Below are 11216 nucleotides of genomic sequence, written 5' to 3'. Positions count from 1 at the left end.
ATCTATCTATCTATCTATCTATCTATCTATCTATCCATTTATCCATCTATCTATCCATCCATCATCTATCTATCTATCTATCTATCTATCTATCCATTTATCCATCCATCATCTATCTATCTATCTATCTATCTATCCATCCATCTATTATCTATCTATCTATCTATGTATATTTCCATGTCTTATTCATTATTGTGACCACAGGACCCGGGCAGTTACCTAGAGCCTGAGTTGTTGACAGAACAATGTGCCTGAAGTGGAAAAGTTGGGGTCAGAATGCCCAGTGCTCTGCTCAGTTGAAGAGGGATAAGCTAACAGGATGAGTATATACCGCTGGACCATAAAGATTGACTGAATTTGGGCACAGTGGTCCACAACTGTGTAATGATGTGATGACTCGCGGAGTGAGTCTAAGTTATCATGTCCAACACTTTAAAGAAGATGGAGAAAGGGGAGGGGCCAGGATGTTTCAGAAGTTACTCTGTAACCCTCCTCCCACTTTTCTCCAGGGACATGCATGTCTAAAGCATGTAGCAAGGCTCAGCTTCAATGCTGTCATCATCATTCCATGGATGTGACGGGATAGGGTGGGTAGGGGAGGGATGTTACCCTCACAGTGTGAATGTGTGGTAACATGTGATCCATCACTTTCTGCACCTTTCTGGCTGTGGCTTCATCACGGATGCTAGTCCAGTGCCAAGGATTTGGTCAGTTCATCAGCCGACAGGGTGAGGACCTCCACCTTCCCCTTTTCCCACCCCTCCCCGTCACCTGACTTCTCCAGCTTCGGAGGCAATTCACCCCAATGGCACCCACTTGGCAGCTCTTGCTCTAATGTTCAGCTAATAGCTGTCTGTTCCAGGCGCTGTCCAAACGCATACTATAAATCAGAATCCAATTACTGTGGTAAGAAAATTGGAAGCAAATTTAATAAGCTCAGACCCCTCCCACGTGCTATTCCTTCACTCTTCTCTTTTCAATAATGAGAATTCTTCAGGAAGAAAAAAGCCCCTTTCCCGTAACTCTTGGACTGCTCTCTCTGTCTCTCATACGAAGCTCCTGAGGGTCAATGGATAACGAGAGGGGCTTCTTTTAGCTCCCCTTCTCCTCTCTGCATGGAAGGCAGGTGGGAGAAAGTGGCTGACGGTCTCTCTGGCCTGTCTTTCTCTTTTATTTATTAAGCAAACAGACAATGGGTCCCTATCTCACAGCAGATGCTGTAATAGATATTCCATGTGCTCCTTACCCTACAGGGCAATTGACACCACAGCTAGCAGGACTTTTGCTGAGAGGCAGGATGAGGATGCAAACTGGCTTAGCAAAAGCAAAGCCTGCATCTCTGGGGCTTGGTTCCATGAATGAGGCAGGCAGCCAGCATAGGTCACTGACCAGGGGGTAAGAATTGCATTGAAGGAGACACTTCTTAGGAGCAGCGATGCCAGTTACCAGAAGGATGGCAGGATGAGGATGGTGGGTGAAGGTCGAGGGAAAGAGGGAACAAAAGAGGCCAGCCTCCACATGGCCAGAGCCAGAGGCACTGGCACTTGGACAGAAGGAGGGGTACACAATATATGGCATTGGGTGTGCTTATCTCAGGGCCTCTACTCTCTTCTTAAACCCTGGGCCTTTAGGTAGAAACAGCTCACACATGGATTTCATCCAGACCACAGAAGTGGGCCGCCAGAGCTAGCCTATGCTTCCTAGTATCTAAAAGGGCAAGCTTCAGAACCACCTGAGGTCTTGCTGAGCCAGATAGCTGGGATTTACTCCAAGGTTTCTGGGTGAAGCCTAAGAATTTTCATTTCCAACATGTGCCCAGTTGATGCTAATGCTGTTGGTCCTTTGATCTGGAAAACCAGACTCTAAAAGCTACAGTGAATCCTTGTCCTTCAAAGTGTGATCCATAGCCCGTAGTCATCTCTGTCACTGGGGAATGTGTCAGACATGCAGAACCTCAGAACTGGAGAGAAGGTGCAGTGGCTAAGAGCCCTTGCTGCTCTTCCAGAGAACCCAGGCTTGGTTCTTAGGACCCACTTGGTGGCTCACTGTTACCAATAGTTCAAGTTCTAAGGGATCTAAATCCCTATTTTGGCCTCCTCCAACACAGTGGCACTCACTCTCTCAAACACAAGGACACATAAATAAAAAGCTTAAAAAAATATAGAACTGCAGCCTGTGAGGCCCCACCCTGCATCTGCTGAGTTGGGTGGAGAGAATTCTCAGATGACTTGTCTGTTTGCCTGTTTAAGTCTGAGAAGCCCTTACCCAGAGCGGCTGCCCTCAAGCCTTGCTGCTCATTAGAGTCACTTGGGAGCTGAGCAAGGACACACTTGAGTTGATTGGAGTCTGGGTATCAACATATTTAAAAGGCTCCCCAAGTGCCTCTCGTGAGAAGCCTGGATTGAGAGCGGCTTAGACTGTTGCTGAATAGCCAGCATGCCACTCCGTGTTGATGCTCAGTCTCCTTTCTCTGGCTTTGAGCCCGGCCTTGAACCCAGCCTCCGTCCTTCCCCATCCCCATTGCCACACCTTCACAGTTTAGCATCTTCATCCTGGTCCTCGGGCTGGTACCTAATTGGTTTGTTTTCTACCCAGCATGTTTCTCTTCCACATGAGGCTCAGCCATCATTGCATAGTATGGTTTTTAATATCAACTATAAAATAGGTCAATGCTGTCTACATATTTTATTTGATCCTTGTAACAAGCAACGTAGGTGGGATTCTTACTGTTATTTTTATCCCTGCTTTTAAAAGAGGAAGGCAAGGTGTGGAGAAAGTTAGTGAGTCCCTACATCTAGCCAGCCGTACAGCCAGGATGAGAAAGGATGTCTGACCCCAAAGACCCCTGTTCTGACCCTCTGGTGACACTCTCACATTGCCTTCAACTTCACTCTGCTTTACATTGGGGCTCTGGCCTGACCTATTGCCGGTGATGGACTGGTGATAAATATTTTCTTTTCACCTCTGGAGATTTGGATAAAAACCAAGGCCAGATTTACAGCAGTGAACCTCATTGAAATTTTGTACTCCAAAAAGACATATGGGAAAGATATTTTTGGTTATCACAACTTGGTGTGGAGTGGGGTAGGGGAGGAATATTCACATCTAGCAAGCAGGGGCCAGAGAAGATGCTAGAATCCTGTAATGTCCAGAACGCCTCCTCAATGAGGAATCACAGAGCCAAAACTGTCAGCAGTGTTGCTGTCAAGAACCCCTGACAACTATTAGCTATGCTACTCATAGCTGAGGTAGGAAGACCCCAAAGTGAGCCCCAGGGTTCTATTGGCCTGGGTGGACAAGCTCTTGGGGCTGCTTCAGGACCCATCAGAAAGACTGGACTCACAGAAGGATTAGGAAACTTGGCTTGGGACTCCAGCTATGGAGTGATGGCTTCCATAAGCAGGAGCTGGGTGAAGGGGAGCATGTGGCTAGGACATCACGCAATGATTTGAGAGAGAAGGACTTTGTGGGGTACGCTCTGGAATTCTCACGATCACAAGGTACCACCAGCAGGGGGCAGCACTCTACTAAACTCAGCCTGGGGCTTGATAATCTAATTAGCACCTGCCATAGTGCCAGTCTAGGACTTTGCACTCAGTGAAGGATCAAGGCTCCCAAGTTGACTTTTGGTCCTAGGCACCCACCCCAATTCTGAGCCCTCTGATCTCCACTCTTATGCTTTTTTGGATAAAGTTCTCCGAATCCAGAATTCTCCAAGTGGCATACTTCCAACTCCTGCAGGGTAAGGTTGCAGCCCTGAGGCAGGCATATGGCTAATATTCTTTCCCCTTTTGCCTCCTCAAAGAGTGTCTGGATTCTCAGTCCTCTCTGTCCTTCTTGCTGTCTCCCTGTAGATCCTGTTTTTTAACAGATAGAGTTCTGGGTAGGTACAAAGTCCAGGGCTGGCTGGCCAGCTGGGTTCTTCAGTGGGAGGTGGGGGTGGGCAAGCTCAGGTCTTCATTGCCTGCCACCACAAGTCTGACCTTTGTACAAATGTTTGTTTCAGTTTTGCAGAACACAGGAAAGGGGGAACACAGAACTCAACAAACTCAACTGCTTGGTGAGCTCCTGGAGCGTCCTCCTGGGGCTGAGAGCAGCTCTGATTGGCCTCCAACGGCCCTCGCCCAGCCGCACCACTACCTTCCCTGCCTAGCACAGGTCCTGTTTCCTTCCTGGGGCAGGGGTGCTGGTGTCTAGAATCAGGACAAGGAAGCAACTACTCGCCTAAGACCCAATAGGACTTCTCAGCCTTCTCTCTTTTTACTGCTCAAGGAAATATAATAACTTGATATTTAAATTTTGCTTAGAGAGAAGGAATAGGATAAGTGTTGGAGAATTCAAATAGCAATATTGAAAAGAATTTCAACAGGACTCTGACTTTAAGACAGTTTAGGCCAGTTGGGGTGGGGGGCTCTGGCTATAGGAGACACGGGCAATACTACTTAGGTAGACTCCTTTAAAGGAGAGTTAAGTTTAAAGAGACGGCCACAGTTAGAAGGCAGGCTGTTATCCAGTTTGTACCCTTGCCGCATTTATAGGGACAACCAAGATTCCAGCACAATGTGGTAATGATAGTGACTAACAACGACAAGCCGAGTGTCTCCCTGTTGCAAAAGACAAGATTTCCAGGTTGCGCAGCCCCGCTTTGGAAACTAAGTCGGAATGACCTCATATTGTAGATACTCAAGAATTACCGACCTGATAAGCCTCAATCATTATAAAAGTCCTTTGCACATAACTCCTTTTTCCCCACAACCTAGGGACCCAAACAAACAAAAGAGGCAAAGTTGAGTCTAAAGTCGATACTCTATACCTTAAGTCAACACTATACCCTTCCAGCTGAACGGCCTGAGAGTCTCTTCCACCCCAGTGGCCGGGTTGCTGCTGGAGTGAGTTGCCAAGTCAGTGTCATGAGGAAATAAAAGTCATCTCTGTGGGACTCTTTGGCAAGTCTGGGCCAAAGCCTGGAGGTTGGGAGGGGAAAATAGAAAATTGCTTTGTCTGTTGTCAGTAGGAAGCTTGGGGACCACAGGGACTGAAGGAGCAGGTGGTGATAAGACAAGACAACACAGCTTCCATTTTTGCAAAGCCTCCTTCTGTGGAAAAAGAGCTTTCCACGTTGGCTTAGGCCTGCTATCTGTCGCCTTCTGGCGCTGTGGCCTATCCAAGCCGGTGGCAGCAAGGAAGCGTTAGGAATGGACCCCCGGGCAGGCAAAGGGGAAACCAATGTCAAGTGAAGAGGGCCTTCAGATTCTCTTCTCATGTGACAAAATGCACATGACAGAAAGGATTTCCCCCTGTGACAGGAGAGACAGCAACCTGGATTCCTGAAGGCGTACCCATCTTGTTCTTCCACTTAGAAAGCCAGGCTGGACCACAGGACGTGGCCAGGGAAAGTCGGGCCCTGCCTTCTAGTTCTCTATGAGTGTTGTAGAAGGCAGCAACTAGAATGCTCACCAAGTGAGGGGCAGGCATGTCCTGTATGGTGGGCCTCCCACTCTCTTCAACCTGAGTAGAAAGCATGGTCTCTGGGATGGTTTGTGGCAATGTGCAGGGAGTAGCACATATATATTACTCCACCATGTCACTGATATGATGTATCTGATGGCAGAAACGGATCCACCCGTCCCAGTTCATAGCACTGGGTGCTAAGTACTACGGGACCCCAATAAAGCCTTGCTGATCTATCCTGGCCACAGAGAAGGGTAAGGTACCTACATGGAAGGGGGAGGAAGTACCTCTTATGGCGTGTGTCTGGGACAGCCCGATTGCTGGAGATCCGTTCGCTCTCCCGCTGGTTGAAGGCATACAGCTTGTAGGGATCGTCGCCGACGCGCCACTTTTTGGCATTCAGATACCGCCGCTCGTCAAACTGCTCCCACAGGTCATCCCAATCCGCATCGGAAGGCTGTGTGACATGAATGGGAAGTCCGTGTGAGAAGGCTCCCTGTACACCACTGGCTTCCGTCCATCTGTCAGCAACCAGCCAGAGACTAGGCTTGTTTTGGCAATGCTGAGCTCAAACATGGGGCCAGGAGCAGAATATTAGCAAAAACACCAGCAATAACAATCGCATGCAGAACAATGATACTATTGCTCCTGCCATTTATCGAGCACGACATACCAGGTCCTAGGACTGTGGCACCCATGATCCCATAGAATCCCCACACAGTTGTTCAGATTGGCAACTTCACAGGTGAGAATTCAGTCTCACATAAGCACTGTGCCCAAGATCCACACTTAGGAAGTTGCAGGACCCAGGCCAGCATTTTGGTGCACTGACTCAAGAGAACATCTTCCCAGGATGGCTTTGGAACATCCTATATATACAGCGGCACAGATGAGGTGGACCACAGTGACTATTCTCCAGGTCATCAATCTACAATGGTGTGTGACCTGCTAGACACCTTGGTCCTTTATTTCTCCAAGTCAGGAACCCACAGCCACTCTTAGGAAGCATCATATAGGAGGACACAGCACTTCAGAATATGGAAGGTGACTTCCATTTTCATAATATCTTCATACTCAAACTCTCTGAGAAGAGTAGGGAAGAAGGGACACAAAAAGGTTAGTGGTCTGGCAAGTGTCAGGCCTTCTGGTTCCTTCCAACAAGAGAGAAGAGGGGCTGCCACCCTATCAGAGTCCATGACGCTTGGTTTACTCTACCAACACCAAACCCATAGCCAACAGTTTCTCCAGCCAGCCAGCAGGTCTGAGCATCCTGGCCTAGACCCTGGCAAGCTGGATGTTTGCACTTGGCAGCCACTTCCCAAGAGATGTTACCATGAGTAGTCTATACCCCTAAACCCCAGACCTTTCAATTCCATCTAAACCACAAATGCACCTCCAGGAAAAACTCCCTGATGCCCCCAAATGGGATGGCTGATGTCCTGGGGCCGGCATTGTTATCAAGCAGAAGCGGCTCATTCATATGACCCCAATAGCTGAGCAAGGATCTCACACTGAACAAATCTTAAGTGAGAAGAAACTGGTTACTCTGTCACAGAATTCTAGCTGTTCTTGCACACCAACACCCAAGTGGGAGGTACGGGGGGAAGGCTTGGTGACAGTTGCATAGGCCCCGTGACAGATAAGAGGGGCTATACCAGCATGCATGCTCATCTCAGGCACTGTGAGATCTTATCTGGTAATTGATCTCTCTATTCCTCTTTGTTATCTCTGTTTGAAATAGCATTTCCCTCTAATAGCATAAAATGAATCTCTGGAAACGGGCGATTTTATCCAATAATTGATTTTATTAGTGTCTTATGATATTGCTGCTCCGGAACATGCTAGGGGGAACGCAGGTGGGTGTGGAAAACCCATAACCTGTGCTGTGAAATGTCACAGCTTGACAGCTGTCACCTCTGGTGGGAACATCACCCCAGGGTAACCCTGACATCCTATCCTCATGGGAAGGGTCGTAGAACTGTCTTCCATTGGCTCACTGCCAACTTAATTCATTACTGTTCTCTAAGTAAGCTGTAACCCTCACAGTGCTCTGAGCTAACGGGGAGGGAAGCGGTGACAATAGTACCTGTCCTAGAGAGGTCCTGCTCTGTGTACTGGCATAGACAGAAAGACACACACACACAGACACACACAGATAGACACACACATAGACACACATAGATACACACACAGACACACACAGATAGATACACACACAGATAGACACACACAGACACACACAGATAGACACACACAGATAAATACACACGCAGATACACACACAAACACACACACACAGAGACACCTGTACCACACTACAAGGTGAATATAACTACATAGTTTAGTAACAATGTGTTTTCACAGAGGAGTGAAAAAAACAGAGACTAGCTTTTGGAATAAGGGTCCAAAGAGTTAGATCTTAAAGAATAGGTAGGGAATGCTTAGCAAAAACAAACAAACAAAAAAACCAGACAAAAAGTGGTCCATTCATGAGTGTGGGATAGAATAACAGAGCCAATAATGTGCATGCGTCTACAAGAATTTATAAAATCCGGCTTAATGGCATAGACCTCTGTGTCTATGAGGTTGGCTACACCTGTGTGGGGCCCTAGGTTCAAAACCTAACACTGAAAAAAATAAGTCAAGGAAAAAAGTTTATAGACTATTAAAAAATTGCTTGTGTACTTATGAGGCTGACAAGATCTGTTGTTGGTCATATCTCCAAAGTGATATTTGACCAAATGCCTGGGCACCCTGTGGCCCAGTTACATTGGTATAAAATGAAATATCCAGAGGATATACATAAAGGAAGACTCTGGAAAACAGCTGAGTCTTAGAAAGTAGGCCATAGGGAAAATGATTCTGGCTAAACAAGTGGGATGAAGAAGAGGGAAGAAAACATCCACAAAATGACTGGTTAGGAAATGATCTTGATAGATCCTGATGTCTGAACTGGAGTCTTGCAGCTCAACAAAGCAGATGGAGGACCAGGCACCCTTGGCAACAAGAGGCTGGGGACAAGGACGCAACCCACCTCTTGGGCCTTTTGCATCAAGCAGAGGCGTGGAGTCATGAGGGCAGGAGGCCAGAAGTTTCTTGGCCTGGCTCTCTCCACCCACGGGGCAGCTAAGCATCCCTGGTATCTCTGGCAGGCGCAGTCTTTGTGAAGAAGGTGCCATGAAGACTCAGCTGGAATTCTGGCCCCAGAATATGGGGACAGCAGCCAGCTGGCAGGATAAATCATACGAAAAGTCAGTAGGAGGCAGCCTTGGAGAGGACTGTTCCTCTCAGGGCGTTTAGATATCACATGGTGCTCATTCACAGCTTGCTGCGTCGAGACCCTCAAGGAGGACAACCTATACTGGGAGCTGATCTTTCCCACAGGGACATCTGGACATGTTATATAATGGTGAAGGCATTTTCAAAATGGTAACGGTAACATTTGATGTTGCGTATGTGCTCATAGATTGTCACAGATTCCTCCCAGGACTGATCTCCATCTGTACAGAGAGGGATTTACTTAGGGAAGCCGGTAGGTGGCTTACATGAGCTCATCACCTTGCAAGGGATGGGTCCACTGACTTAGTCCTACTACAGGAGCTCCCACCTCCGCGGACAGAGACAACAGGAGGGTAAAACATGTCCGAAGAGCCACAATAGGGTCAACAAGGATCTCACAGAGCCTATGGAAAAGCCTCTTCGCTGGGACAGTGACTTCCATAATGACTTACTTCACATTAAATGTGCATTGACACAGATATCCTATGAAATTTCATTCCTTAGAGTGGTGCTTCTTACATGCCATTTATACTTTATTTTATTTCACCCTTCTTGCTTCAATCTCACTATTCTCAAGGAAGACAGCTCCCCTTAGAAAAGCACAGTGCAGAGCCTGAGCAGAAAGCCATTGTAAGAGAGGGCTCGTTCTCACCTAGGCTCTGCTGCCCGGTTATAAATGCTTCCAAAGGTCCCTGTCTCTGGCTTCTCATCCTTGCTGGAAGCAGGGTGACTAGTACCTGGTGCTGCATGTGTCTTCCGGGTGGCAATTGTACGCAAGGCCTTGGCCTCTGTCCCTTCCTCTGCCCGTGTGTAGTAGGTATGTCCTGTGCTGCTTGTGTGATATGAGAAGCATATCTCAGATTTATCTCTACAGCATGCCACACTCTACAGCATTCATATACAGACATGTGTGGTCTACTGCACCATCCTCCAGTCCCCAGGTACCTCTACTTTATCCTTGCGCAAGTTTGTGTTCTCCGGTGTAGCTTTTACCCAAGCCTTGCCTTAGATACTAGACGATGTTTGCTTGCCCAAGTAATGGTATCAATGCCCAGTTGCCCATAGTTGCTACTTCTTTTAGATTTATCTTACATATGTAAATCTTTTGCCTGCATGCATGTGTGTGTGTGTGTGTGTTACATGTATGACAAGTGAGGTCAGAAGAGGGCATCAGATCTCCTGGTTACAGAAGGTTGTGAGCTACCATGTGGGTACTGGGAATCAAGCCAGATCCTCTGCAAGAGCAGCCAGTGGACTTACTCTTGCCAGCCCCCAGTTTGCGGATTCTTGAATGCATTCTTGTATTAGACAAGGCTCCCCTGAGAAATATAACCGCTCTCTCCCTCTCTCTCTCTCTCCCTGTCTTTCTCCCTCTCTCTATGGGGGTGGGGAGAAGGGACCAGGGAAACAGATTTATGTTAAGGAAAAAGCTCACTCACTCACTCACGACTTGCAACCTAAGGCCAATGGCAGTCTTTGCCAGCCAAATTCCTCCTTTCTGGGAGAGAGGGAGAGGCCTGTCTTCATCGCCTCAAGCCTTTAGCTGACTGGATGAAGTCCAGCCGCACTTTGGAGTAGATTCTGTTTTACTCACAGCCCACCGATTTCAACGTTACTGTCATTTAAAACCACCCTTGCAGAAACATCCAGGATAGTGTTTGACCACATACCCGGAACCTGTGGTTTTCACGGCACCTCTATCACAGCCTCAGAGGGAAGGGCTGTGTGGAGAATAGGCATTGCAGATCCTTACAGATTTGAAATCCAATAGTCCCAGTTTTCAAATGAGGAAAATGAGATACAGGGAGGCCAAATGGTGTGCTCGAGTTGGTAGAAGGGGTATGTCCTCTAAGCCTGGACTAACCCCCATGTCTCAGTAGACACTGTTTCTAAGCCAGCTGTAGGTGGCTGGAGCCCCACCTGCTCACACCCAGGCTGTTTACAGGACCACAGCTCCCACTCTCAGCCCAGCACTGTTTCCCATCCACTGTGTGCTGCTCCAGCACCACAGCAGGTCAGGGGCTTCCTGGGAACCCTTCCTGCCAACCAATAAGCTACCACCACCCCGTGCATCTGATGGGTTCTCTACAAGGAAAATCTTTAACTCCCAACGAGGGTGAGGCTAGGGAACATGCAGGAGGCTGCTGTAAATAGAACTGGGGTGGTGGAATACTGAACAACGGGGAAATGTGAGGTTGCCCCGAAGTTAAAGATTTCTGGGAAGCTAAACCTTGGCTCCCAGAAGATGTAAGACTAAAGCCCATTCTGATGTAATCGTAATCAAACCTAAGAAGGGGATGGAGGAGCATCGATGGGCGGTGCACTTGACTTTCAGGAAATGGGGAAATGCTTATCCTGACTGGGAGAGAGCATATGCCTTTCAGACCCTGGGATTCCAACAAGGATTAGCGAAAGAAGAAATTGAAAAAAAAACGAAAGAAAAAGAAAAATCACCACATCACCACACACACACACACACACACACA

General features: G+C 47.7%; 1 protein-coding gene across 1 annotated transcript in view; it reads right to left on the bottom strand.

Moving 5' to 3' along the window:
* Positions 1–11216, bottom strand: part of Galnt14 (polypeptide N-acetylgalactosaminyltransferase 14) — a 223687-nt gene that overhangs the window by 79266 nt on the left and 133205 nt on the right. The window contains exon 2 of the mRNA XM_026789697.1: positions 5739–5908. Coding sequence (XP_026645498.1) covers positions 5739–5908 — 170 coding nt within the window. The remainder of the gene's footprint in view (positions 1–5738; positions 5909–11216) is intronic.

The sequence above is a fragment of the Microtus ochrogaster genome, unplaced genomic scaffold, assembly GCF_000317375.1.
Source record: "Microtus ochrogaster isolate Prairie Vole_2 unplaced genomic scaffold, MicOch1.0 UNK26, whole genome shotgun sequence".
Classification (NCBI taxonomy): Eukaryota; Metazoa; Chordata; class Mammalia; order Rodentia; family Cricetidae; genus Microtus; species Microtus ochrogaster.
Note: the sequence above shows the minus strand (reverse complement) of the source record. Positions and strands in the feature narration are given on the sequence as shown.